The sequence below is a fragment of the Eptesicus fuscus genome, chromosome 14 (genome assembly GCF_027574615.1).
Source record: "Eptesicus fuscus isolate TK198812 chromosome 14, DD_ASM_mEF_20220401, whole genome shotgun sequence".
Taxonomy (NCBI): Eukaryota; Metazoa; Chordata; class Mammalia; order Chiroptera; family Vespertilionidae; genus Eptesicus; species Eptesicus fuscus.
In genome coordinates, this window is record NC_072486.1 from 39,665,306 (window position 1) to 39,691,600 (window position 26,295).

At 39.4% G+C, this 26,295-nt stretch overlaps 1 protein-coding gene across 2 annotated transcripts in view; it reads right to left on the bottom strand.

Moving 5' to 3' along the window:
* Nucleotides 1-26,295, bottom strand: part of RELN (reelin) — a 455,662-nt gene that overhangs the window by 373,766 nt on the left and 55,601 nt on the right. For both annotated transcript variants that reach the window (XM_008149850.3, XM_008149843.3), the window contains exon 2: nucleotides 23,572-23,682. In XM_008149850.3, the coding sequence (XP_008148072.2) occupies nucleotides 23,572-23,682 (111 nt within the window). The remainder of the gene's footprint in view (nucleotides 1-23,571; nucleotides 23,683-26,295) is intronic.

Genomic DNA, 26,295 nt, shown 5'->3' on the forward strand with positions numbered 1-26,295 from the left:
CCTCCAGAACATACTACCTCCCTCCAGGAGTTACCTTATTCTTTCCACGTGACAGAAACAGATTAAGAGGGAAACAGAGAGGCAGACAGACAGAGGGGAGTGGGTGGCAGGCAGGCAGGCAGGCAGGAGAAACACTGAAATTATAAATGGGGATGACATTGTGAAGACTGATAAAGGTTCTGTCAAATGAGTAAGTTTTCTATAGTTATCTACAAAAAAAAATCAAATTTTCCATGTTAGAAAGGAATATGGTACTAATTCGATGCACCAACCCTAAATCCCTTGTCTAAAGCCTGGCACAAGAAACATTTTCCCAGCCTCCTCCAAGTAGGTAGCACAACACAGTGTGTGCCAGCGAAAAACGTGACCTTTGCAACACTGATTTAGCTGGCACATGTAGTGTGGACTTTGTAAAGCTGTGGCCAGCTAGTTACCATCAATTCAATTCTTTTTTCAATTCAATGACCTTTTTGTTAATGCACTCCTCGGTTCTCTTATGTTTCCTTGACTTCACTCCAGTTCTTCCCTCTGGCAATAGTTTTCAACTCTTGGTCACTGTGCCTCTGGTTTCCCTCTCCCTGTGCCTTTTACAGTCTGCAGTTATACCTATGTCCTTAGATTGGCTTAGGCACAGTGGGTAGCACTCAGAGCTTTTTTTAAAAGGTTTCTATTTCTAATTAAGCAAGACTGTCATTTTATCTCAGTGCAGCTCTAGATCAATGTGCTTATCAAACTGTAGAAGACTGTCTTTGGGATTCACACTGTGAGACTTTATTATGGGGGACACCAAGGCCCTTTTGGTATCTGAGTAATCAAGCTCCCTACATAAGGGGGGGGGGCATGTGCGGGAGTGGGGTAGGGGACGCCAAGGGGGAGGTCAATGGGGGAAAAAGGAGACATATGTACTACTATTTGTAATACTTTCAACAATAAAATAAAGAAAAAGAAGAATACAAAAAACAAACAACAACAACAAAAAAAGAATTAAGCACTACCTAAAATGTATGATCCTTGACTCCCATCCTTTCTCTGAATCAAGAAGTGGATAGTAGCAATTGAAACGGAATTCCATCAGTCTTTATTTTCTTGAGAAGAAATTAGTAAATGATCTAACTGGGTTGTCCTTCATTTGTCTCTAAAAGTCTTCCTTAGCCACTCTGCCTGAGCTAGAATAATAAACTCCTTTTCATCTTGACGACAACCCTGTGTTCAGGTTAGGCACTTTCAGGCTTTCATTAGTGGGATTCAATGCATAACAGTGATTTGTAAATTGTAGCATATCACACAAATGTGCTGATTAGGATGGTGGTTCTCATGTCATTGTGCTATATGTGGTAATTAATGTTGATGATGAGACCCAATGACTTAGCATCAGACCAGTAGTCTTCTCTCTAACACAACCCTGACATAATTGTGAGTGTGCTCAATGCCTACATAAATGGCTCCCCTTACAGCCTTTCCTTCCAGCTCCAAGACAAACTCAAAGCCAGTTACCTTCTCTTCCACTGCACGTCAACAACACTTCAAAGGACAAGCTGGACCTTTTCCTACCTAGAATTGTCCCACTTGTGAAGTATTAGCTCCCTACAGCTCACCTCTGACCAAGAGCTCCTATTCTTCCAGTTCTTACTACCTTACCCCACCTCAATGTTCATTCATTATTTGTTTGTTCAACCAATGTCTATTGCCTTTAGAAACCCATTGAGCCTCTGATTCCTTTACTTCTCTTGTTAACCCCCTTTTCTAGGAGCCTCCAGGCCTCAGTTCCTTTCTCAACCATTCAGACCCATTGTGCATAACATCATGTACACTCTGAATTCCTTTGCTTCAACCAAGGGGAACAGCATGAACAACATAAGAAAAGAATATAGTATATCAGACAAAAGATGAGAGGAAGGATATATCACTGTCCACCAAAAGTCATGCTCCCCATCCTACAGAACAGAATTGTTGCTGGGAAGCAGCTGCCCCATCTAGAACTACATTTTTTCAGCATAACCTCACCCCACCCCAATGAATGCAGGTTAAGCCATATGACTAGGTGTTCACTCATGCAATGTGAGTGGAAGTGATGTATCATTTCTGTGCCAAGACAATTAAGAAATAGTTGTACCGTTTTTACTCTGATGGCTCTCTTCAGTAAGCTGGAAATTCATGCCCAAGATTACCTAAGAAGCCTGTGAAGATAGCAGAGCCCCTTTCTGTCACTTAGCTCCTGAGTGGCACAGAGCAAAGCCTTCATGCCAACTAGACACACTCATGATGGGCTGACACACAAGAAAAAAATTCTATAGTTTTAAGCCATTGAAATTTTGCAGGTAGGTATGACAGCATCTAGCAATTCAACAGCAAATTTAAATGGTGAAAGAAGAAACAGAAAAGGAGTCACTGAAAGCATATGTTATATGCTAGGTAATTTTTCTCTGTAATTATATCCAATTCTTACCATGGCCATGTGAAGCTATATCTATTTTATAGGAATGTATTAGGAAACTTGGAAACTTTTTATAAGATCACAACCAACTCTTTTTGGGTTTGTTTTGAAGTCTTTAAGGATTTTACAGGCCTGCCCTGACCGGTTTGGCTCAGTGGATAGAGCGTCGGCCTGCAGACTGAAGGGTTCCAGGTTCGATTCCAGTCAAGGGAATGTACTTTGGTTGCGGGCACATCCGCAGTGGGGGGTGTGCAGGAGGCAGCTGATCAATGTTTCTCTCTCATCGATGTTTCTAATTCTCTATCCTCTCCCTTCCTCTCTATAAAAAAAAAATCAATAAAATAAATTTTTAAAAAAGAATTTTACAGGCCTAATACATTTGTAATATTTTTGTGCTTTGAAATTCATAACATCTCAAATATTTGAAATAAAAATTATAAACAGGGAGCATAAAACCTTATTCAATAATTTTAAATATACTTTAAAAATATAAAATATAATTTTTATAACATACTTATTTTAACATATTTCACTATAATTATTAACTTTTAAAATAAAAATATATTTATCTTTCACCTGACAGTGCCTCACAATTTCAGTTTTCCACCTAGAGCTGCTGTTTCTCAGCAAACTTCTTCATGTAGCTTCATAAGTTTGCTCTGCTCCTTAGGCCACGATCTGCTTGAGTATGAAAAATATGCCAGGAACTTAAATATCACTCTGGATAATCCAAGTGAGCAAATGCTGCTTACATAATGAGGGAAGAGATTAGGGGACAAGAGAAGAAAGTGATCTTAGGCCAGCAGAAAAGATGCACTGAAGAGAGAGAAGGAAAAGTGGGGGCAGGGCAACGGAGAAGAGAAATATAAAAGCAAGGACAAAAAGTCATAGAAAATTGAAAGAAATGAGTAACTACCTAGAAGAAGAGCGAGAGAAAATAAGTAAAAGTAACTGAAAGGGGGCTAAAAGGAAATCACTAACAAAACTAACAAAATGAAAAGGCAACCTACTGAATGAGAGAAAATATTTGCAAATTATGTATGTGGTAAGGGGTTAATATCCAAAATGTATTAAAAAACTCATACAACTCAACATCAAAACAAAACAAAACACCAATATGGTTAAAAATGGGCAGAGAATCCAAATACACATATTTCCAAAGAAGACATATAGCTGGCCAACAGGCACATAAAAAGAATCTTAGTATCACTGATCATCAGGGAAATGCAAATCAAAACCACAATGAGGTGCCCCCTCACACCTGTTAGAATGGCTATCATCAATAAATCAACAAGTGTTGGTAAGAATGTGGAGAAAACAGAATGCAGATTGGTGCAACCACTGTGGAAAACAGTATAGAGGTTCCTCAAAAAATTAAAAATAGAGTTATCATATGACCCAGAAATTCCATTTCTGGGCATTTTACTCAAAGGAAATGAAAATACTAACTTGAAAAGATGTATGCATCCTTATGATTCACTGCAGCATTATTTACAATAGCTAAGATATGGAAACAACCTAAGTGTCCCTAGATAAATGAATAAATAAAGGGAATGGGGTACGTATGTACAATGGAATATTATTCAATCATAAAAAAGAATGAAATATTGTCATTTGCAACAACATGGAGGAACTTTGAGGGCATTATGCTAAATGAAATAAGTCAGAGAAAGACAAATTCCATATGATTTAATTTATATATGTAATCTAAAATCCAAACAGACACAAAAAGCTCATAGATACATAGATTGGTGGTTGTCAGAGGCGGGGGTTATGGGGACACAAAATGGGTAAATGGAGTCAAAAGGTACAAACTTCCAGTTACAAAATAAATGTCATAGGAATGTAAGGTACAGCATATTGACTATAGTTAAACTGTATAGTATATTTGAAAGTTCCTAAAAAGAGTGCATCTTAAAAGTTCTCATTGGAAGAAAAAAATTGTTGACTATGTATGGTAATGACTGTTAACTAGGCCTAATTGTGGTGATTATTTTGCAATGTAAACAAATATTGAATCATGTTATAGACTTGAAATTAATATAATGTTACATGTCAGTCATACCTCAATAAAAAGAAATCTCAGAAGAAGAAAAATGAGCAACCACCTAGAAGCAGAAGGAGAGAAAATAAGTGGAAGTGCTGAGGGGAACTAACAAGCGGATAAAGAAAACAGGAAAGTCAAAAGCAGTAGGACAGGGAAAAAATTTGAAATGAAAGAGAAGGGAAAAAATAAAAGAGTAAGTAAGGAGTAACAGTAAAAGTCATCAGGTCTCTCACAAGAGTGGTGTGATCCTTTCACCAACTGCTAGGCATCCTCCTCCCTCTCCACTGTCCCTCCTCACGGACCCAGAGCCCCGGCTCTTCCCAGGGGTCTGTCTCATGGGGAAACTCTGGGGGAAATGTCAATATATCCAGCTCTGAGATAAGTCCTTTTTCTCACATAAAAACTGTATCAGTCAGTGTTTCAATTATCCGTAAGAGAATTTAAATTTTAAATTTTTAGATTTCTGGGGCCAAACCATTTTTTAAAAATTTAAGTTCAATAATACAGTCTGTTTTTTAAAAAATGAGTTCAGTTCAACAAATCAGTGCAGCCTTCAAAACTGTAATTCGTTTTTGCTATTTTTTTTCATGCCCTAGAATATAAATTAGTGTTTCCTTTGAAACTAAAATCACTAGGGCTGGCCAGCATAATATTGGCTTTTCTAATGCAGACCCATATTATCATTCTGAAAGCAGGATTGCTTTAGGAAATTTGTATATGCCTATAGGAAATGACACAATTCAGAATATACCTGCAATCATTAACCTATATGTTAGATGTGCAACAGGAAAGTTGATGGCTTAGCCAGAGCAGTCTTTAGTTCTGAGCCCATCACAGGACTTTCCAAAGAAGAGAGGGTCTGGCGCAGGTTTCTGTGAATGGCCATGTAGAAAGGGCCTTGAAGGGAAGCTAGAGGATCTTTCTGCAGAGTCCAAGTGCATGGGCAGATGAAGGAAAGATGTTGCAGAGAGAGAAAAGAAGTTACAGTGTCTCCTTTCTGCTCCCAAAAGCTGTGTTCACAGGTGACTCAATACAAGGATGGAATATGCTTTTATTGATTTTAGAGAGAGAGTGGAAGGGAGAGGGATACATATATAGAAACATCAATTGGCTGCCTCCTGCACATCCCCTACACCAGGGATCTAGCCCAATACCTGGACATGTGTCCTGACCGGGAAAAAAATCCAGTGACCTCTTGGTTCATGGGCCGATGCTCAACCACTAAACCACACTGGCTGCGCCAGAGAACATGGTTGCCGGATGAGATGCTGATTGGGGGGATGGGTGAAAAAGGTGAAGAGTTAAGAAGTACAAACTGGTTCCGACAGAATAGTCATGGGGATGTAAAGTACAGCAGAGGGAATATAGTCAATAATATTCTAATAACTATGTGTGGTCTCAGATAGGTACGATATCTATCAGGATGATCACTTAGAAAGTTGTATATCTAATCACTGGGTGTACACCTGAACCTAATATAATATTGTATCTCACAATAATTTAAAAATAAAAAAGAATTTTTAAAAAAATTAAGTAAATTGATTAAGTGATAGCCCATCATTTAAAAAGCAGACAAAAAAAAAAAAAAAAGAATGAAGTAAAACAAACACCCTGCACTGATGTCTCCTTCATTCTTTCAAGACAGACAACTCATGTATGGCTGAGGTCTGAATATAAGAGAACAAACTGTAACATTAAAATTTCTACTTCGATAATGCTTCCCCACTTTTTAATATGTTAAGTGGAAGTATGTGTACAAGGATTAAAATGTTCCTACTACAAAGTTTTCTCTAATCACTTTCATTTATTTCAAAAGAAAATTAGCAAAAATATTCATTTTCACCATAATTTATGAAGCCATAGTTTACCAAGTGTTCTACCACCTTATCTTTTGAACAAGTCAGTATTTTATGATTTACAGAGCTTCTAAATTCTACAAGAACTCTGCAAAAAAAGTTTTAATTAAAAGTATGCACTCATAAGTAAATAATTAATTTTTTTGTTTTTGCCCAGTGAGTAAACTCTACACAAATGAAATTATAAAGAATTTAACCTTCAAGCAGTATGTATTAAATGCTTGACACTAAATATATATTTAAAAGCATGCTATTCTTTAGTGAAAATGTTCACTTTTAAAAATGGCTTAATGTATGTGTTTTCAAATATTTTTGAAGAATAATATAATGATAACTCCTGCATTAACAAAAAAAAAAAAAAGAAGAAGAAAAGAAAATTGGCAGTCAAGTTTCTATTCTCTTCTTTGTGAATCTCCAGCTACCCATTTCATTCATGCAAGTCCTAACTCTAATAAGCAGAAAAACACAGAGGGGGCTGTGGCGCAATTTCAAGAGGATATTTTAAGGCTAAGAAAGCCCATGCAATTACTAGGATCAAGAGAAAGCAAATTAATAACGCCTCAAATCTTATGTGTAAGCAGCAGAGTAGCAACCATTAGTTGATGGCTGTAATATTTACAGCAAAGAAACACCAATTCTTTCATGTAATGACCGTCCTCCTTAAACCAAGGTCACACAGTTTTTACTCCACCCCATGCTCTACTCTGGCTTAACTGTGTAATTTTACATATTTATTTACAAGAGAACTTGATCTGTAAACTTTCTTGACCAACATTACCTTGCACCAACTCATCAGTTAATTAACTGTTAACAGATTCTTCTAGTTATGACTGCTACACTGATATTTTATCTTCCTGTTAATTAGTAATTATGCACTGGCAAGAAAAACAGTGTTTCTTTCCAATTATCCCAGAACTCAGTGATTATTTAAACTTGGCTAATTAGCATTAGAGGGCTGTACATCTTCTGGGCAAATTGTGTTTGATAATCCCTATTAAAATATACATGGTGGTTGTTGACTTGTAACAAGAAAAAAAAAGTGGCAGTTCAAAGGGTATAAGATAGAGAACAAGGCAAACGGGGGCCCATTAAAATTTCCCTAACTGCTCTAATGAGAATGCCGAGGGTCACTTCTGCCTAGTTTACCATCTGTTTGGCTTCTGGCATGTGTCTCTGGTGTGAAGGGAGTGTCCTGAAGCCCATTTGGCTTATCACACTATAATCCGGGAGTCTGAAGCAATTTCAATCCTTCATAAAGTGGCACATTAAAATCAGAAGCTTATACATGTGGAATGAAAAACTTTTAAGTGTAAAAATGGTGCCACATAATGGAAAATGCCCTGACTATTTTAAACAAGTATTCAATGCTTAATGAGAAACTTTTAGAAATGTTGTATATGAACTCTGTTATCTGCTTTCTACTCACCCAAAGGTTGTGAAAATAGCTACTTTCTAAGCTCAGTCATCTAGAGCATGCATTAAAAAATTAGATTTGCATTAAGGCAGTCAATGTCTTCCCAGATAGAACCCAGAAAGAATAGCCATAAAAGAAAAAAAATTGATAAATTAGAGTTCATCAAATTTAAAACTTGTACCCATCATTGAGGCAAAGCATGAATGGGAAAGCAGATTTACAAAACATACATCTGATAAAGGACTGGTACCTAATAAGTCCTATAACTCAATAATAAGACTACTCAATTTTTAAAAATAGACATTATATTTGAACAGGCATTTGACAAAAATGACCAAAAAGCACATGAAAAGGTGCTCAACATCATTACGCAGATGGAGAATGCAAATTAAAACCACAATAGTTACCACCAAATACCAAAATGGCTAAAATTAGAAACACTGACAACACCAATTATAGGTGAAGACCTGTGGTTGAGAGTCTGTGGATGCAAAGGGCTGACTATATGCATTGATCAATATGCTATTTTATATAGGGACTTAAGCATCTGTGGATGTTGGTATCCGTAGGGGTCCTGGAACCAATCCCTCGTGGATACCAAGGAACAAGTAAGTTTGGGATGAGTTATAAATTATACATGGATTTTTTACTCAGGGCTGGGGAGGGAAGTCAGTGCCCCATGTTGTTCAAAGGTCAACTGTATTTACAAAAAGACTTGTACAGTATGTTCACAGCAGCTGTATGCATAATAGCCCCAAACTAAAAATAACCCAGTATCTAATAAGAGGAGAATGGAAAAGCAAAGGAATACTACTCAGCAGTAAAAAAACACAAACTACAGATACACATAACATGGATAATTCTCAAATATATTGTGCTGAGTGAAAGAAGCCTTACACAAGAGTCATGATTGAATTTATACAGTTCTAGAGCAGGCAAAAACTAACCTATGATGGAACAAAATAAAAATGGTGGTTGCATCTGGGAAGCAGAAGTGAGAGTTGATGGAGAAGAGGCATGAAGGAACTTTCTGGCATTAAGGTAGTGCTCTATATTTTGATAGGGGTTTGGGTTACACAGATTTGTATGTTTATCAAATCTCATCTAATGCAGCCTTAGGATTTGTCACAAATTTTACCTAGATGGTGGATGCTCCCTGTAAAATTCTTTCAACTTTAATGTATGTTTGAAATTTTTCATAAAAAAATGTTGAACAGTATATTGAGATTACTTCAAATCCCTATCAAATTACTTTTAAAAACAACATCAGGTCATTAGATTACCAGCATAACATAAAACCATGTAAATGTCACTGTGATTGCATCTTTTTCACCAATTCATGTGGTCACAACAGCCTTGTACATGGGAGAGGGAGTGGAAAACAGAGAGGGGGGAGGGAAGGAGAGAGAGAGAGAGATGAAGAGAGAGAGAGAGAAATATCAATGTAAAAAAACCACGTGCTCTCCAACCAGGAATCGAACCTGCAACATAGGCATGTGCCCTGAGCAGGAATTGAACCCACAACCTTATAATGTATGGACAACATGTCAATCAAGTGAGCCACCCGGCCAGGGTCCAAGCTTTTTAATATCATAAAACTCTCTCTTCATGTAAGACTTATTAACATATCATGAGACACTAAGTTTGCAAGAAGTAGTGTGGGAAAGCTATTAACACATGTTAAAATTCACTCTAAGATGTGGCTGATATCAGCTCCTTATTGAAAAGGAGACAAGAAAGAGAGAAAAGAGGGGAGGCTAGGGGATTGGAAGATAAATTTGATCAACCTCACAATTATTCAGTGAGCTCATTTGTCCCATTCTCTAGAAACAGAAAGCCAAATCCCAGTTGAGTTCTTCTTATAACAGATTTCTCTCTATTTTTGCTATTGTTAGAAATGCTCACAGATCATATAGGTTAAAAGTTGGATTTAAAAAGAATCTCCTCATAATGCAAATAAGTATTTAAAAAAGAAAACAATTAAGGATAAACTAAACATCTCCCCAGAACATCGTGTCTGATAGTTCCATTTACTCTACTTTTAACTTGCTATTTGCTAGAGTTCATGTGAACAGGAACTGTTCTGAACAAAAACCAGAAATAACATAATTAACTAGATAATAACAACCCATGGTTCTGATGTATGAAACATGTAGGAAGAAAAGCAGGCGGGGAGCTCAGTCTGAACTTTTACCAAAATATTAACAATTTTTGCTATTCTGTTTTCTGAAATGGCAACACCCACACTGTCAAGTATCTTTCCATTCAGACACTCCGAGTCCTGAAAACAGTAATTTGGTTGTGTGCTTGCCTCAGAGAGCAACCCACACGTCTATGAGGCTACATGCAAAAACTCAGCATCAGAGTGGTGAATACAAACAACAGAACAGAAGACAAGAGTGGAAACAGAACTGGCATTTGGTGAAGTGCCTTTATTGGACTCCTACATCCATTTTCAAATTCACATGCTGCATCCAGAGCTATTTTCTAGGCAATACCAAGAATTTACTCTCACTTCTTTTTCAAAAATATTTCACAGATAACTTATCAGAATTACTTCTAGGAAGTAATAACATTATATAATTAAGTTGTTCTTAGATTTAACTGCCAGGAAAGAAGCCAACTTTGTCCAAGAGTATTTATTAATTACTATGAACTTAAGAACATAAACTGATTTATCATTCTCTGGATACCCAAAAAGAAGACTCAAAAACCTCAAAAGTAAACCATACTACAAGCAAAATGACTGCTAGAGTCAGGCTTTGAAGTTTATTCTCTTCTTACACATATACTTTGATCTTACCTCCTATTAAAATGGATAGTATGGCATTTGCTGAAAAGTGTCACGCTTCTAAAAAACAGTATTTCTTTTTTTTTTAAATGTTTTCATCAATTTTTTTTTTTTGAGAGAGAGAGAAACATCAATGTGAGAGAGAACATTGATCAGCTGCTCCCCAAACACACCCTGACATGGGACAGAACCACAACCCAGGTATGCACCCCAGCAGGTAGATGAACCGAAAACCCATTGGTATGGACAACACTCAACACACTGAGCCACACTGGCCAGGGCAAAAACAATATTTCTTACCAGAGAAGAACTAAGTGGATTTTTAAATTATTATTTAAGAAAGAGAGATAAAAGTATTGTTAATTCTGTTTTTATCCAGGGAAGGTAAGACTTCATTTACAGAAACTCAAATTCTTCTTTAAAACATTGGCATTTGAAAAAGTACCCCACAAGATAACCTAGTGCTCTATCCTTGTTTGTTTGGAACTCAGTCTTTGGGGCAAATATTTTTTTAAGTAATAGAAATAAGGTTATATTTGCCAAGACAAAATAGTCTCATCAAAAATAATTTTTAACACTCACAGGCAAAAATTTTAACAAAATAATTTCAAAAACCATAACAGTATAGTGGCAACTTCCATTAGAATCTGCCAAAAAATGTGAATTTCCTGATGTTCTTATTTATGAATTACCAGTTTACTTTGTTTCAGAGAACATGGATTTGAGCAGGAATAAGGAAGAGAAAGAAACTAGAAGAAATCTTCCTTAAGGATATATTTGTTTTACATTTTTAACTTTTATTCTGAAATAATTTCAAATTTACAGAAAAAGTAACAAAAATAGAGCAAAAAACTTTCACATGGCTTTGACCCAGAATTATATATTGTTAACTTTTTGCCTATTTATTTTAAAATTATTTTTCTCTCGCTTAGGGTGGTGCACACATAATACAATACATAGATGATTATAGAATTGTACACCTGAAACCTATATGACTTTATTAACCAGTGCCACTCCAATAAGTTAAATAATTATAAATACAATTATCTTTCTCTCTCCTTCCCTCATATATATATATATGTGTGTGTGTGTGTGTGTGTGTGTGTGTGTGTGTGTGTATATCTCAATCATCTGAAAGTTAAAGATATAATGCTTCTTTTCCCCTAAATATTTTCCAAGAGCAAGGATACCTTCTTGCATGAATCATAGTATAACTATTAAAATCAGAAAACTTAATATTGAACAATCTACGATTACCTAGTTCATGGTTCACATTCAAATTTTGGCAATTTTCCCAATAATGCCTTTATAGCAAATTTTTCCCAGGGCAGAATTCAATTCAGAATCATGCTGCATTTAGTTGTTAATCTCTGTAGTCTCATTTAAGTTCCTTTCTTATTTCTTGACATAGAAATTTTTGGAGGGTCAGGCGAGTTACTTTGTAAAACGTCCCACATTTTGGTTTGTCTAATTGTTTTGTCATTAGATGGAGGCTATGCCCTGTGGGCAGGAAGAGCACATAAGGGATAGCTCCTTGGTATGTCCTACACATGTTGGTTTGTCCTGTCCCTGTGATGTTAACCTTGACCACTGGGCTAAGGTGGGGTCTCAGCTTTCTCCACTACAGCTACCATTTTTTTTCCTTTGTAACTAATAAGCTATTTGGAAGGAGACACTTTGAGACTGAATATTCTGTTCCTCATCAAACTTTCACCCATAATTTTAGCATCCATTTATTCATATTCATATGAATAGCTATTATGGTTGCAATTCCATCATCCCTTCTATATTTATTAGTTGGCATTCTGCAGTACGGAAAGGCTCTCCCTTCTCTCCCATTTGTTTCTTTATTAACAGTACGGACTCATGAATTCTTACATTATTCAATGGAAAACAATGCAATAATGTCATTATTTATGCTGAAGGGTTTTTGTTGTTGTTGTTTTTAAAGAACCTACAGTGGTTTCTGGGCACATATCTTATCAGGACTAAATTCCTCTATCTAGAATCTGTGGAGTATCCAGAGGAAACTAACAAGTAAATCATTAAGATACTATGAAATGGATGAATCTTAGATTGAATGTGTGGGGGTTTTCTTGGGGGGGTTGCCTTAAGGTAAGAAAAAAAAGTGGCAATTACTTTTTAACAAACATTTACCATTTTCAATTATATAAGAAATTATATGATAAAAGTGTTGAAGTTAAAGCAAGGGATTACACATACATACCAGAAAATTTTCCTTAATGATCTCACTTGATGCAATCTTGGAATTTGTTCCCAGGAAATTATAGAGTCATCATTTTAAAAGATCTAAGATGAAATAAGAATTTAACCTCATTTCATGAAGACATTGAAGGTATGAGGCTGGACTGAACAATCTCTTGTTCTTCCTATCCTCTTGATTCTAAAGTAGGCATTTAGTCAATCACTCTCCTAACTGAAGGCACAGTTCCTGCCACCTCCAGGAGAGAAAGGCACAAAGTGGTAGGCAGGATAATAAATTTCCCCAGGATCTCTGATGATAAAATTGACATATGTTTATTTAGTTTTAAATGTATATATAGATATGTAGACATATGTACATACTAGAGGCCCGGTGTACAAAATTTGTACACGGGAGGGGGGGGGCGCATGTCCCTCAGCCCAGCCTGCACCCTCTCCAATCTGGGACCCCTCAAGGGATGTCCGACTGCCCGGTAGGATTGGGCCTAAACGGACAGTCGGACATCCCTCTCACAATCCAGGACTGCTGGCTCCCAACTGCTTGCCTGCCTGCCTTCCTGATTGCCCCTAACCGCTTCTACCTGACATCATGATCACCCCCTAACCACTCCCCTGCCAGCCTGATTGATGCCTAACTGCTCCTCTGACAGCCTGTTTGCCCCTAACTGCCCTCCCCCGCAGGCCTGGTCCCCCCCCCCCCAACTGCTCTCCCTTACAGGCCTGGGTCCCTCCCAACTGCCCTTCCCTGCAGGCCTGGTCGCCCCCAACTTCCCTCCTCTGCCGGCCTGGTCACCCTTAACTGCCCTCCCCTGCAGGCTTGATCGCCCCCAACTGCCCTCCCTTGCAGGCCTGGTCCCTCCCAACTGCCCTACCCTGCTTGCCTGATCGCCCACAACTGCCCTCCCCTGCAGGCCTGGTCCCTCCCAACTGCCCTCCCCTGCTGGCCATCTTGTGGTGTCCATCTTGTGTTTACATGGGGGCAGCCACTTTGACCACATGGGGGCAGCCATCTTGTGTGTTGGAGTGATGGTCAATTTGCATATTACTCTTTTGTTAGATAGGCTAGAGGCCTGGTGCACGGGTGGGGGCTGGCTGGCTTGCCCTGAAGGGTGTCCTGGATCAGGGTGGGGGTTCCCTTGGGGCGTGGGGTGGCCTGGACGAGGGGCCTGTGGTGGTTTGCAGGCCGGCCATGCCCCCCGGCGACCCTAGCGGAGGCCCTGGTATCTGGGATTTATTTATCTTCTATAATTAAAACTTTGTAGCCTTGAGTGGAGGCCAGGGCTGGCCAGAGCGGGTGGGAAGCTTGGCTTCCTCCATTGCCGGGAAACCCAAGTCTCCTGCTCGCTCTGTGGTCACAGCCATCTTGGTTGGGTTAATTTGCATACTCGCTCCTGATTGGCTTGTGGGCGTGGCTTGTGGTTGTAGCAGAGGTACGGTCAATTTGCATGTTTCTCTTTTATTAGATAGGATATAGATTCAGAAATATCCTTGAACTTAAAGACAATAATATTCTTTCTCATCCAGACCTGCACACTTGTACACATACATGTACTTACTAATGTCAATTCTAGTAGTAAAATACCTTACAAATCCTCAAAGATTTTTGTTGTATTATTCATTCATTAAATATTTATTGAGCACTTGTTACATGCCATGAGACTGACGGTGACCAAACCACCTATTGTCCTCAAAGAAGTAAAAAGGTTTTTAAACAAGTAAATTCAATAGACTGTTAGAGATGACTGGTGGAGGTCAGAGAAGAGAGTTTAAGAATGAAAGAGGGAGCAGAGAGTTCCATGGAGGTGGGGACCAGGGAGAAGCAAAGAGGACAAGTCATAAAGGCTCAATAGAGGAAGTGAGTCAGAACAGAGGCCCTAAAAGATGGCAGGATGTTTGCCCAGCTCACAGAGCCAGAAGGAATTCCAAGCACTATAAACAAGGGCATAGCGGTCTTAAGTATCTAAGATTTTTGACTGAGTGTAGGTTATTATGACTGGTGTATAGGTGTAGGTGTGTGTATGTGGTATGAGTAGGTAACTGAAAAAAAGATATAAAGAGACTGGAAGAGATGGAAGTGGGGACAGGCAAGGAAAGCGCACCAAGGGTCATCCTTTATCAAGGTTCTTTTGGTTGTAACAGAAACTAACTCAAGCTGACTTGGGCTGTCATGGAGAGCTTAATGACAGGCTGCAGAGACAGGTTTGAATTGTGGCTTTGCAACTCCCTACATGTGACCTTGGACAAATTATTTAACCCATCTGTGCCTCAGGTTCTTCACCTACAAAACGAGAATAATTGTAGTAGGATTTATGTTAGGATCAAAAGAATTAATTCCTGCAACATACCTGACACATAGTAAGTGTTTGATAAATGTTAGCTATTTTTATTTGTGCTTCTTAGAAACCCAGAATATCTGAGCCTGGTGGAAATAAAACCTAAAGAGAGGGGAATGCTCTGGAACCTCATGCAGCATTGGTCTCTCCTTCTCCTCTCCAGGCAGGACCTTTCTCTGAGCCACTGTGGAGGATGGCTGCCCAGAGCTCCCAAATGTTTACCTGTGCTTTGATCCAGCTCATGAGTAGCTGGACTGGGATTGATGAGTCTTGGTTCCAAACTCCTGTACTGGTAAATGAGATCGACCTAGATCTGCTTGTGTATCTCATGGTCTAAACTGGGGCCAAAAGGGTAAGGTAAAAACATGCCACAGTGGCCTATCCCTTGATGGCAAGGAGGGCAGAGGAGTAATTCGTCTTGATCTCTAAGTTTAACCATTTTCAGGTCTCAGCCATTGAACAGGCTAAGCCATTGGGATCTTTAGAGATTTTAGAGTCACTGATGCATACTTAAGAAACTTGTTGGTCCCATTGCTTTGCATCCCCCTTAAACATTTTTTTCCCCCAATTTGCTCAGCCCTAATTCCTTTTAAGAATCTGGAAACTGCCAAATGTCCCTCTGCTAAACAAAATGCGGTAAACCGATAATGGAAAATTATTTAGTCAGGGAAAGGAAAGAACATGGATGAACCTTGAGAACATAGTGCACAATTCTATTTACATGAAATGTCCAAAATAGGCAAATCCATAGAAAGGAGCCTGGTTGTTGTCAGGGACTGAGGGAAGAGGGGTTAGGGAGTAACTGCTAATGGATATGGAATTTTTTTTGGAAGGGATGAAATGTTCTGGAATTAGATAGTGCTGCTGGTTGCACAACCTTGTGAATATACAGGAAATCACTAAAATGTAAACTTCAAGTGATAAATTTTATGGTATATGAACTGTATGTTTTTTGAAAAGTATCTGGGAACTGAATATGATGTCAGGACTCCTGGTTTTAGTCGTCACGCTTACATTATGTTGTGATGAGCCACTGCTTGCTCATCCTAAGCCTCGATCCCTTACCTATACCGGGCTCTGCCAAAGGACCATTTCAGATCTAAATTCTATGGGCACACACCCCATCTCCAATTTAGAATCAACCTCCCTCTTTCAAACCTCTGCCACTTGCACCATTTTCTCATTATGTTTTCCATCTCCAAATAGAAATTATCCCTTCTGAGTCTTTATGTAATCATATTATGAGCATAGATTCTAGGCACTTGAGTAGATCATGTCATTTAACCTACCCAACAACTTTGTGAACTAGGCACGGTTGTTAGCATGCTATTTTACAGATGCTGACACTGAGGCTCATGGAAGAAAGTATGTGGCCCAAGTTAGCAAGAAGCAGAGCCAGCCATGAAGCCTGAGCTGCCTGACTCCAGAGGTCATGTAATGAATCACTGCACCGAGCTGACTCCCCCCTTAACTCTTCCACTTGGCCCTAATCTCATGCCCCTCAACATCTGCTTTAGCACTTTGTTGACTGATTAGTTCAGCAGCTTTATATTCATCATGCCCACTATTCTTTCTTAAGCTAGTTATTTAGGAATTGGGAAGTATCCCTGAGTTCTTTGTCAAATGGCTGACACAACCGAGATAACACTATTTCTTAATGAAGATAATGCTGGCATAAGTAAGTGGAATGAATAAATGCCAAATTTAGGTTAATTCCCTGTAAATAAGATAAGTTAATGTAAGTTTCATCTCTTGTCAGCTATGCTCCTTGTACCATTGACTAGAGTAATTTGTTTAATTAACCTACAGTCTTCCTGTTACAGATCATTTACCACACCCAATAAAAGGTCATGCCTTTGAATCCCTCAATATGTTTAAAATTCTTCAAGTACATTGCAAAGCATTTCTTTGTAAAGAGACAGACAAAATAATTTAACAAGATCATTCTGAGTAATTTAGCTTCATTTAGGCTAGTAAATAAATACCACGACTACACAGGACCCAGTAATAAAGTTGTTAGTGGTGTCCCCTCTTTACAGATGTTAAACCCTAAATATGTGCATGTATTCACATCACAAGTGTATGTCTTTTAGTCACACAGACAGGACACATAAGACTGAACTGCAACTCATACCCCCAGGACTGAACTGCAACTCATATCCCCAGGGATATGGGGATCCTGGTGATAATTAGCAAAGTTGTAAAAGTTTCTATGCAGTTTTAATGTGAAGTATAACCAAAAGATAGCTTAAATAGACACTATATTTTCATTTTTAGTGACAATTTTTACAAGTAGAAGAAAAAACTTGCATCCTAGCAATGAAACATTAACATACTGTCTAAATCTACTAGTAAAGTATACATTTCTATTAACTAGTGACCACTATATGATTTAGTAAAATTTGAAGTATTTTTAAAAAATTTAAGTAATTCGTTTTGTAAATATAATATATTCATCTAAAGTCAGAGTATCAAATCACATTGAAAAAATCAGATCACTAAGTTAAAAAATTATTATTATGCTTTAAAAGTTATATTGAAAGTATTAAATTTTTATGATAGTCAATCTCTATTTAAAATATTATATAATTAACTGGATGCTTAAGAGGAAAGACTAGAAAAGGGAAAAAAAATATTGGATCTATTCATAATACTTTCCCCCCGAATTTGGATTTCATAAAATCTTGCCATTTTAAGAGTTTTATAATTAACAAATTATTGGATACAGGATGCCTAATTATTACAGAAAAAATAAATGAAATACACAGAAAACTATAAAAGTTTAAGCAAAAAAAAAAAAAAAGGCTAGAATGGTTAATGTATTAGCTGAACAAAATTATCTATCCAAGAAATGCAAAACACAAAAGTTTAATTTATGCAAGGTCTAACAATTTGAAGTGTGACTGCTACTAATCAGACCTGCAAATGCAATTCTCAGGTTTTACAGCCTGAATACCAATAATGTAGTAAAATGCTTTTAGAGCCAGAATACTAAATATTGAGTAAAATGCATTGCAGCCTCTGGAAACGGAACAACTTTGTATGAAAGAATATTCAAATATCCCTTTATTGAGCAACCACAATGAGCGTTGAAGATTTACATGATTGAACTGGAATTCAATGCCAAAGTCGAGGGAAGCATTTTTTTTTTCTGGGATGCACAAAGAGATATCCATAATTAAACATCACACTTCCCTAGGGCAGCATGTTTTCTTATATTGACAAGCAAAACGAGGTATTTCAAATCTCACATTGCTGGCATTCAATCATCTTTTGCATAACTATTGTTTTAATGTACTTCTGGCTATTAGGCATTTGTCTATATTTGGTCAGTGAGGCATACATTTTAAAGAATGTTGGTTTTGCATAAAAGGCTATCGTTAGTGGAATTACATTTATACAACAGTATCTTAAGAATAATGATGGTCTTATTTTGGCTGGTCATACACATATTTTATACTACAAGCAGAGTGACTACAAGTTCAGTGCAATTAGTACATTAAAATTAACTCCAAGGGGAAAAACTTTCAGAAGTACCTTTTCAGACTCAACTCTATGCTTTACTTTGCCTTATTTGTCACTGCTACTTAAACACATTAACATTGCACGCTAATCCTATGATGTGTTGGGAAAATGCCAAACAAATCATGTTTGCTTAACATTCCATTAAAGTCAGAGCCTAATGATAGATTATGTATTCAACAACTTTGCTCTAGATCAAAGAATGCCACATTATTTCAGCCTGCTCCTACTACAACTACTAAACTACCAAAGAGCAGCAATTCTCTTACATTTTACCTTCTTAAGAGTTTCCTCTACTTTCTAACCTGCACCTTAAGCAAATACATATTTCCATTTTGTTCTTAAATTGTAAATAATGTTAAACTTAAATCAAATACCAAAAAAATAATGTGCTTTTTTCCCCCAAAAAGTGACCATTTATCTAAAAAGACATTTTACCTCCTGCTTTCTATCCAAAAACATTATTTATGAAGATTAACTGTTTAACAATATGCAGGTGTTTATTAAATTTTAAGGTAATTTACCACTATCACATATATACACATACAATTATTTGGATCTTTCTGAAACTTAAAAAGGTCTCATGTATCTATCCATCCATATAAAAGTCATGTCCTATAAAAATGCCAAGTGACTAGTGGGAGACCTGAGCATTTGATTAGAGAAGTCTAACTGCCATCAATGAGCTTCATGTTCTGAAGCCTCTTCACAAACCATCAATGGCCAATGGTGGAAAGACTATTTGTAATCTGAGCCAATCAAAATACATTCTAATTCAAATGAAACTGAGCTTTTCAAAGTCACCACAGACAATGGCTTGAAGCCTGGGTGTCCTAAATAATTTCTATTTCATTCTCATGTCTTTGTTTGGTTTACTAGCTAAAATCTGAGGAAATATGATACATGCATTTTGTATGTTCTTTCAAATTGTGTTTACAACACACTTATGAATGATATTTAATGATTTTTCTCATTTAAAGCCTCCATCTTGGCAAATGGTAATTCATTCAGTCGAGTCTTCTCAAATCATCTGGATCTGTAGAACCCAAATTAATTCCACCTGAGAACAATTTTTCTCCCAAAAGAAAGAATATACAGTCCTGAACTGAGAAAATCAACTACTTTGGTTATCCAGATTTATAATTTTGGAATACCTAGTTTTACTGAGTGTTTTCTATGTGCTAGGGCTTTACATAAATCAACACCTTTAATCCTCATGAGTACTCAACATCTTATGAAGTCATTATCACCATCTTTTCCTACATAAGGAAAATAAGCTTAGAGAAGTCAAACAATTTGGCTGAAGCACATGGCTAAAAAGAACTGGGACTGGATCTGCAAGCACATCTGTGTGTCTCCACAGCCCAAACTTTCACCCCTCCTCATACCACTTCTCCTTTTAACTTTTTGTAAAATCCTTAACTGAGGATATGTGTGATGCTGCTTTTTATTATTGATTTTGAGAAAGAAAGAGAGAGATAAAGAGAAAGAGAGAGAGAGAGAAACATCTATGTGAAAGAGAAATATTGATCCATATGTGCCCCAACCAGGGACTGAACCCGTAACCTAAGTATGTGCCCTGAACGGGAATTGAACCCACAACTTTTTGGTGTACGGAATGACTCTCCAACCAACTGAGCTCCCCAGCCAAGGCCATACTATTCCTTCTTATTGCCAATGCCAGCTTCCCTCCACCTGGACTCCTCAGTGCCCTGACACATCAGAACCTTTCACCACCTACTAGTTTTTCCACATCCACTCCTGGACCCTACAGTTTGTTCTCCAGGCTGACCCCAGAGTGATCTTTTTTTAAATGAACAGCTGTTCCAGTCATTTCTCAGCCTAAAATCCTAAATGGCTTCCCCAACTCAAGATCCTGAATGGTCTCACCCTGGTCTCCTATCCAGCCTTACCACTTCCCTCTTGATGCCAGATCCAGCCACTCCAAGGCTTTCTTTCAATGCCTACAACATAGCCAGTCTCTTCCCACCTGAGACCTTTGGATCTGCTGTTCTCTCCTTCAGGTATCCTGTGCACCACCTTCCACCGACGTTTAGTAATTCCTACTCATCCTTCACATCTCAGCTCAACAGCACTTCCTCAGGAAAGTCTTTCCTAACTACATCCCATTTTACCCCAGATTAGATCTCATTTCTCTGTCATACCCTTTCCCAGCACTCAGCACTTCACCTAGCTAGCTAGCCCTTAGCAAGATTTACTACTGCATATTTATATGGTCATTTAAATAATGCCTGTCTCTGCTCTGGCCAGTTTTCTCAATGGTTAGAGCATCGGCCTGCAGCCCAAAAGGGTGGTGGGTTTGATTCCTGGTCAAGGGCACGCACCTCGGTTGTAGGTTCCCCAGCCTTGGAAGGGGCATGTGTGGGAGGCAACCAATCTCAATCTCTCTCTCTCTCTCTCTCTCTCTCTCTCTCTCTCTCTCTCTCTCTCTCTTTCTCTCTCTCCCCTCCTCCTCCCTCCCTTCCACTCTCTCTAGAAATCAATGAGGGGGGGGAAATATCCTCGGATAAGAATTAAAATAAATAATAATAAATAATGTCTGTCTCTCCCATTTAATTAATGTAGATGAATGATTCTCAAACTTTAGTATGCATCAAAGTCACCAGGAGTGCTCATTAAAAATTGCTCACTGGGTCCTATGCCCCGAGGATCTGATTCACTAAGTCTAGAGTGAGGTCTGGGACTCTGTGTTTACAAGTTCTCAGTGATGCTGATGCTGCGGGGCACTGGACTAACCGAGTACAGTGGTTCTCATCCCTGGAAAACCATTATAATCACCTCGGGAACTTTAAAAATTACCAGTACCAAACCCCACCTTGTTTTTTGTTAATCCTCACCTGAGGATATTTTTTCATTGATTTTTAGAGAAAAGGGGAGAGACAGAGAGAAGGAAACATCGATGTGAGAGAGACACATCGATTGGTTGCCTCCCCTACATGCCCTGACTAAGGCTGGGAATCAAGCATGCTACCGAGATACATGCCCTTGACCTGAATCGAACCTGGAAACCTTCAGTCTGTGGGCCAATGCTCTATCCACTGAGCCAAACTGGTTTTGATTTACTTGGGCTATAGTAGAACCCAGTACATCTTATCCCAAATATTGCATTCTTATACTAAAATGTATATTTTTTTTCAAATTTAACTGGATATCTTATAAAATTTTTATTTGTTAAATCTGGCAACCATACTAGTATGTCCTGTTATAACAGAAGAGGTAGTATGTCATATACAGGGTGGGGCAAAAGTTGCCTTATTTATTAACTAGAGACCCGGTGCATGGATTCGTGCACTGGTGGGGTCCCTTGGTGTGGCCTGTGGGGATCCACTGAAACCAGCAGTCCAACGCCACCTGCCACTCCTGCCTGCTGCTCCCACTCATCCTGGCCCCGCTGCACCTGCCACTGCCACTGCCCAGTAGCGCTGCCGCGGAGGCAAGAAAGGCTCATGCCACCACAGCTGCACTCACCAGCCGTCAGCCCAGCATCTGGGGCCCGTCGGTCAGCTGAGCGGTGCTCCCACTGTGGGAACACACTGACCACCAGGGGACAGCTCCTGCATTGAGTGTCTGTCCCCTGATGGTCAGTGTGTGTCATAGCAACTGGTTGTCCAGTCATCCAGTTGCTTAGGCTTTTATATATATAGACTAGAGGCCCGGTGCATGAAATTTGTGCACTGGGGGGGGGGGTGTGTCCCTCAGCCCAGCCTGCACCCTCTCCAATCTGGGACTCCTTTGGGGATGTCCGACTGCCAGTTTAGGCCCAATCCCTGTGGGCCTAAACTGGCAGTCGGACATTCCTCTCACAATCTGGGACTGCTGACTCCTAACCACTTGCCTGCCTGCCAGCCTGATAGCCCCCTAACCGCTCCCCTGTGGACCTGACTGACACCTAACCGCTCCCCTGCCAGCTGATTGGCACCTAACCACTCCCCTTCTGGCATGATTGACACACCTAACTGCTCCCCTGCTGGCCCGATCACCCCCAACTGCCCTCCCCTGCAGGCCTGGTCGCCCCCAACTACCCTCCCCTGCAGGCATGGTCCCCCATAACTGCCCTCCCCTGCAGGCCCAGTCGCCCCCAACTGCCCTCCCCTGCAGGCCTGGTCCCCCCCAACTGCCCTCCCCTGCTGGCTATCTTGTGATGACGTGGGGCAGCCATCTTGTGACAACGTGGGGGCGGCCATCTCATGGTGGCCATCTTGTGATGACATGGGAGCGGCCATCTTGTGACAACGTGGGGGTGGCCATCTTGTGACATGAGGGCATGAGGACAAATTTGCATATTACCTCTTTATTATATAGGATTATTGTAGTATTTTCCATATGAACAACTATAAACCTACTTTGCCCCCAGGTGTATATTATGTACCTAACTACATTGTAACTGACCTTTCACCTCTGCAGAGCACAAAAAAGATGGGGTTAAAAAAGTGGAATTTTTAAAGTCTAAGAGGAATTTTTTTTCTAAAGAATTAGACCTTAGAACAGTGGTTCTCAACCTTAGGCTCTACAGCATTGGTCGCGACCCACAGGTTGAGAACCGCTAGCAGGGTCACCTAAGAACATCGGAAAACACAGATATTTACATTACGATTCATAACAGTAGCAAAATTACAGTTATGAAGTACCAACAAAAATAATTTTATGGTTGGGGGTCTCCACAACATGAGGAACCGTATTAAAGAGTTGTGGCATTAGAAAGGTTGAGAACCACTGACCTAGGTGGTCACGCCAAGCTCATGGTTGGCTGCACATTTACATGACTTATTTCAAGTCACCCAACTCCAAAAGCAAACACACAAAAATCACGCCATATTATTTTAGCTGAAATAATAAATGTCTAATATCTTAAAACAGATATTTAAAAAACAAGACCTATAACTATATAAAATATTGCCAAGTATTGATTTCTTATATCAGGATAGCTTACCAAATCCAAAGGCGTTAGAACCTCCAATGCTCTGTGAAGCCTGAACACTTGTAGATGTGTACAGCCCTGTCACCAGCAACCCGTCAAAAAAGGTGCTTGTTGAAATTGTCACTGAAATACAGGGTGGGGAAGAGAAAAGAAACCTCAATTAATACAGTCAGAATAATGAGATACATTTCTCAAGTGTTAGACATTGTCAAAAATTTTACTCATATTAATTTTTATATGTATCTCGCTACTTGGTATTTTCTTTACAGGAATTAGTAATGACAGGAAAGCAAAAAGAACCTCAGAACTCCAATGTCTATAATTGCTAGTCCTAAATTTAGAACATCAGTCCTATCTTTCTGCATTCATTTGCACTTTCCCTAGCTATGTGCAAAATTGTCTGAAAACAATGGAGTATTGAATAGCTAGTTTCCCCACCTCCATCACCACCCCTGAAGGCAGTCAAAGGCATGGCTGGAGTTTTGGCAATGTGATGAAACACTTTATTTTTGAAGTATTCCATACTGTGGGAAACAATCTTACATAAGCTGAAAGAAGAACAGTCAGATGCACTTATTGTGAATCTACAGAGATGAGTCCCTGAAGTTTTTGACAAAAGCAGACTAATTTGCATGAAGACAGTCAGCCCTTTTCCTTCTGAGAACAAGAGAGGGAGACTGCTGCATGCTGTAAGTGTTAGACCAAAGTCTCCAAGATGACTCCAATGGTTTCATAACCAGAAAATCAGGATGTTCCTGGGAAGAAACGGTTCAAATTAAATGTATCTGTATGCTACTCAGGTTTGGCTTTTTAAAATTTTATCTTGCTCTCCACCCAAAAAAATTGATCATAATTTCCTCCTGGATATAATATTTTCTCCTGTATTGGTTTTATAAGATCAGGATGATGCTATTTGTAGGAAGAAGCTGGGAGAAGGTAATATTATTTTGGTAGTGCATAATTCAAGGCAGTCATCATGCTTGGTGGCTGTGAGGAGAAGAGTCACATTAACTTCAATGAAAATGTTTAAATTAAACTCCAAAGAATTGTGGTGAGTAGGGCTGAATGGTCTGAAAGAGCCATACTGTAAAGCATAAAACAAGACACATAAATCATTAGAATAGCTGGACATCATGCTATCTCCAAAATGGTACTGGATGTTGGAGTAAATCACCTTCACATCCTACCTAATAATAATAGACAAATATGCAAATTGACCGCACCTTCGCTACGCCCAAGCCATGCCCACTAGCCAAGCCACGCCCATCAACCAATCAGGACAAAGTATGCAAAATACCCCAACAAAGATGGCGACTAATTTGCATATCAAGACAGCGTAGAAAGAAGCCAAGAGCTGCAGAAGGGAGCAAAGCTGCGGAGAAGCAAGCAAGCTGGGGGGGAGGAGAAGGGAGGAGCAGAGGCGGGGCCGGGGGAGAAGGAAGGAGAGCGGGCGGGCTGGCAGAAAAGGGAGAAAAGCAGGCAGGCTGGCGGAGAAGGTGGGGCGGGGGAGAAGGGAAGGGAGAAAAGAAGGGGAGCTGGCGGAGAAGGCGGGGCGGGAGACAAGGGAGGAGAGCAGGTGGGGTGGGGTAGAGTGCAGCAGGAAACCCTATTGCAGGATTTTTCCTGCAACGGGAACGCTAGTCCTTTAATAACAACTAAAAATTTGAGTTCTGGCATGTAGACTACTGTAAACCACGCCGCAGGCACTGAGCTTCGTGGTCAACATGTATTATCTCATCTCATTATTAAAGTGCCTCTGTAAAGGCGATACTATTGTTATTCCCAGGAAACAAATGAGGAATCTGTGGGACAAAACAATTAAGAAACTGTACAGACCATCTACTAGTAAAAATTTTTTATGCTGTTAAACCTGGCTTCTCTCCCGTTTTCTCTCTGCTCCCCCCAGATCTCCAAGTGGCAAAGTGGCTATGGCCAAACCTTTGTTTAATAATAACCTCTTTCTCAGGTTACTTACATACATGAGGAGTATTTGAAGAAAACAAAAATGAAAGTTGCCGGAGTCAATGTCACTGTTATTAGAGAGAAAGAGGACCAAGGGTGGCCAGGGAGTGACCCCATGGCTGGTGGATAAAGCCCTGGGCTGGGTAAGAGGTGAATCTGCACACGGGGCTCTCATCTGCTGCTCCCTATCCTTGAGCAAAACCACTTAATCCCCATCTACAGCATCACACTCTAACCCTCAGCCCCCGGATTTGTTTGCCCCAGATATCTACAATTGGTTCTACTGATGTCTCCATCCTTTGATTCAGTGAGTTCACCTAGACTTGTGGTCGGCAAACTGCGGCTCGCGAGCCACATGCGGCTCTTTGACCCCTTGAGTGTGGCTCTTCCACAAAATACCATGGCCTGGGCGAGTCTATTTTGAAGAAGTGGCGTTAGAAGAAGTTTAAGTTTAAAAAATTTGGCTCTCAAAAGAAATTTCAATCGTTGTACTGTTGATATTTGTTTTTTGTTTGTTTGTTTGTTTGTTTTTAAATTACTTTATTGATTAAGGTATCACATATTTGTCATCAACCCCCTCCCCCCGTTCCCTTCCCAATCCCCCCCACAGGCAAGCCCCCCTCCCCCTGTTGTCCGTGATCATTGGTTAGGCTCATATGCAAGCACACAAGTCCTTTGGTTGATCTATCTCCCTTGTCCCCACCCTCCCCTACTTTCCCTCTGAGGTCTGACAGTCTGATCGATGCTGTTCTTGTTCTTCAGTCTATGTTGTTC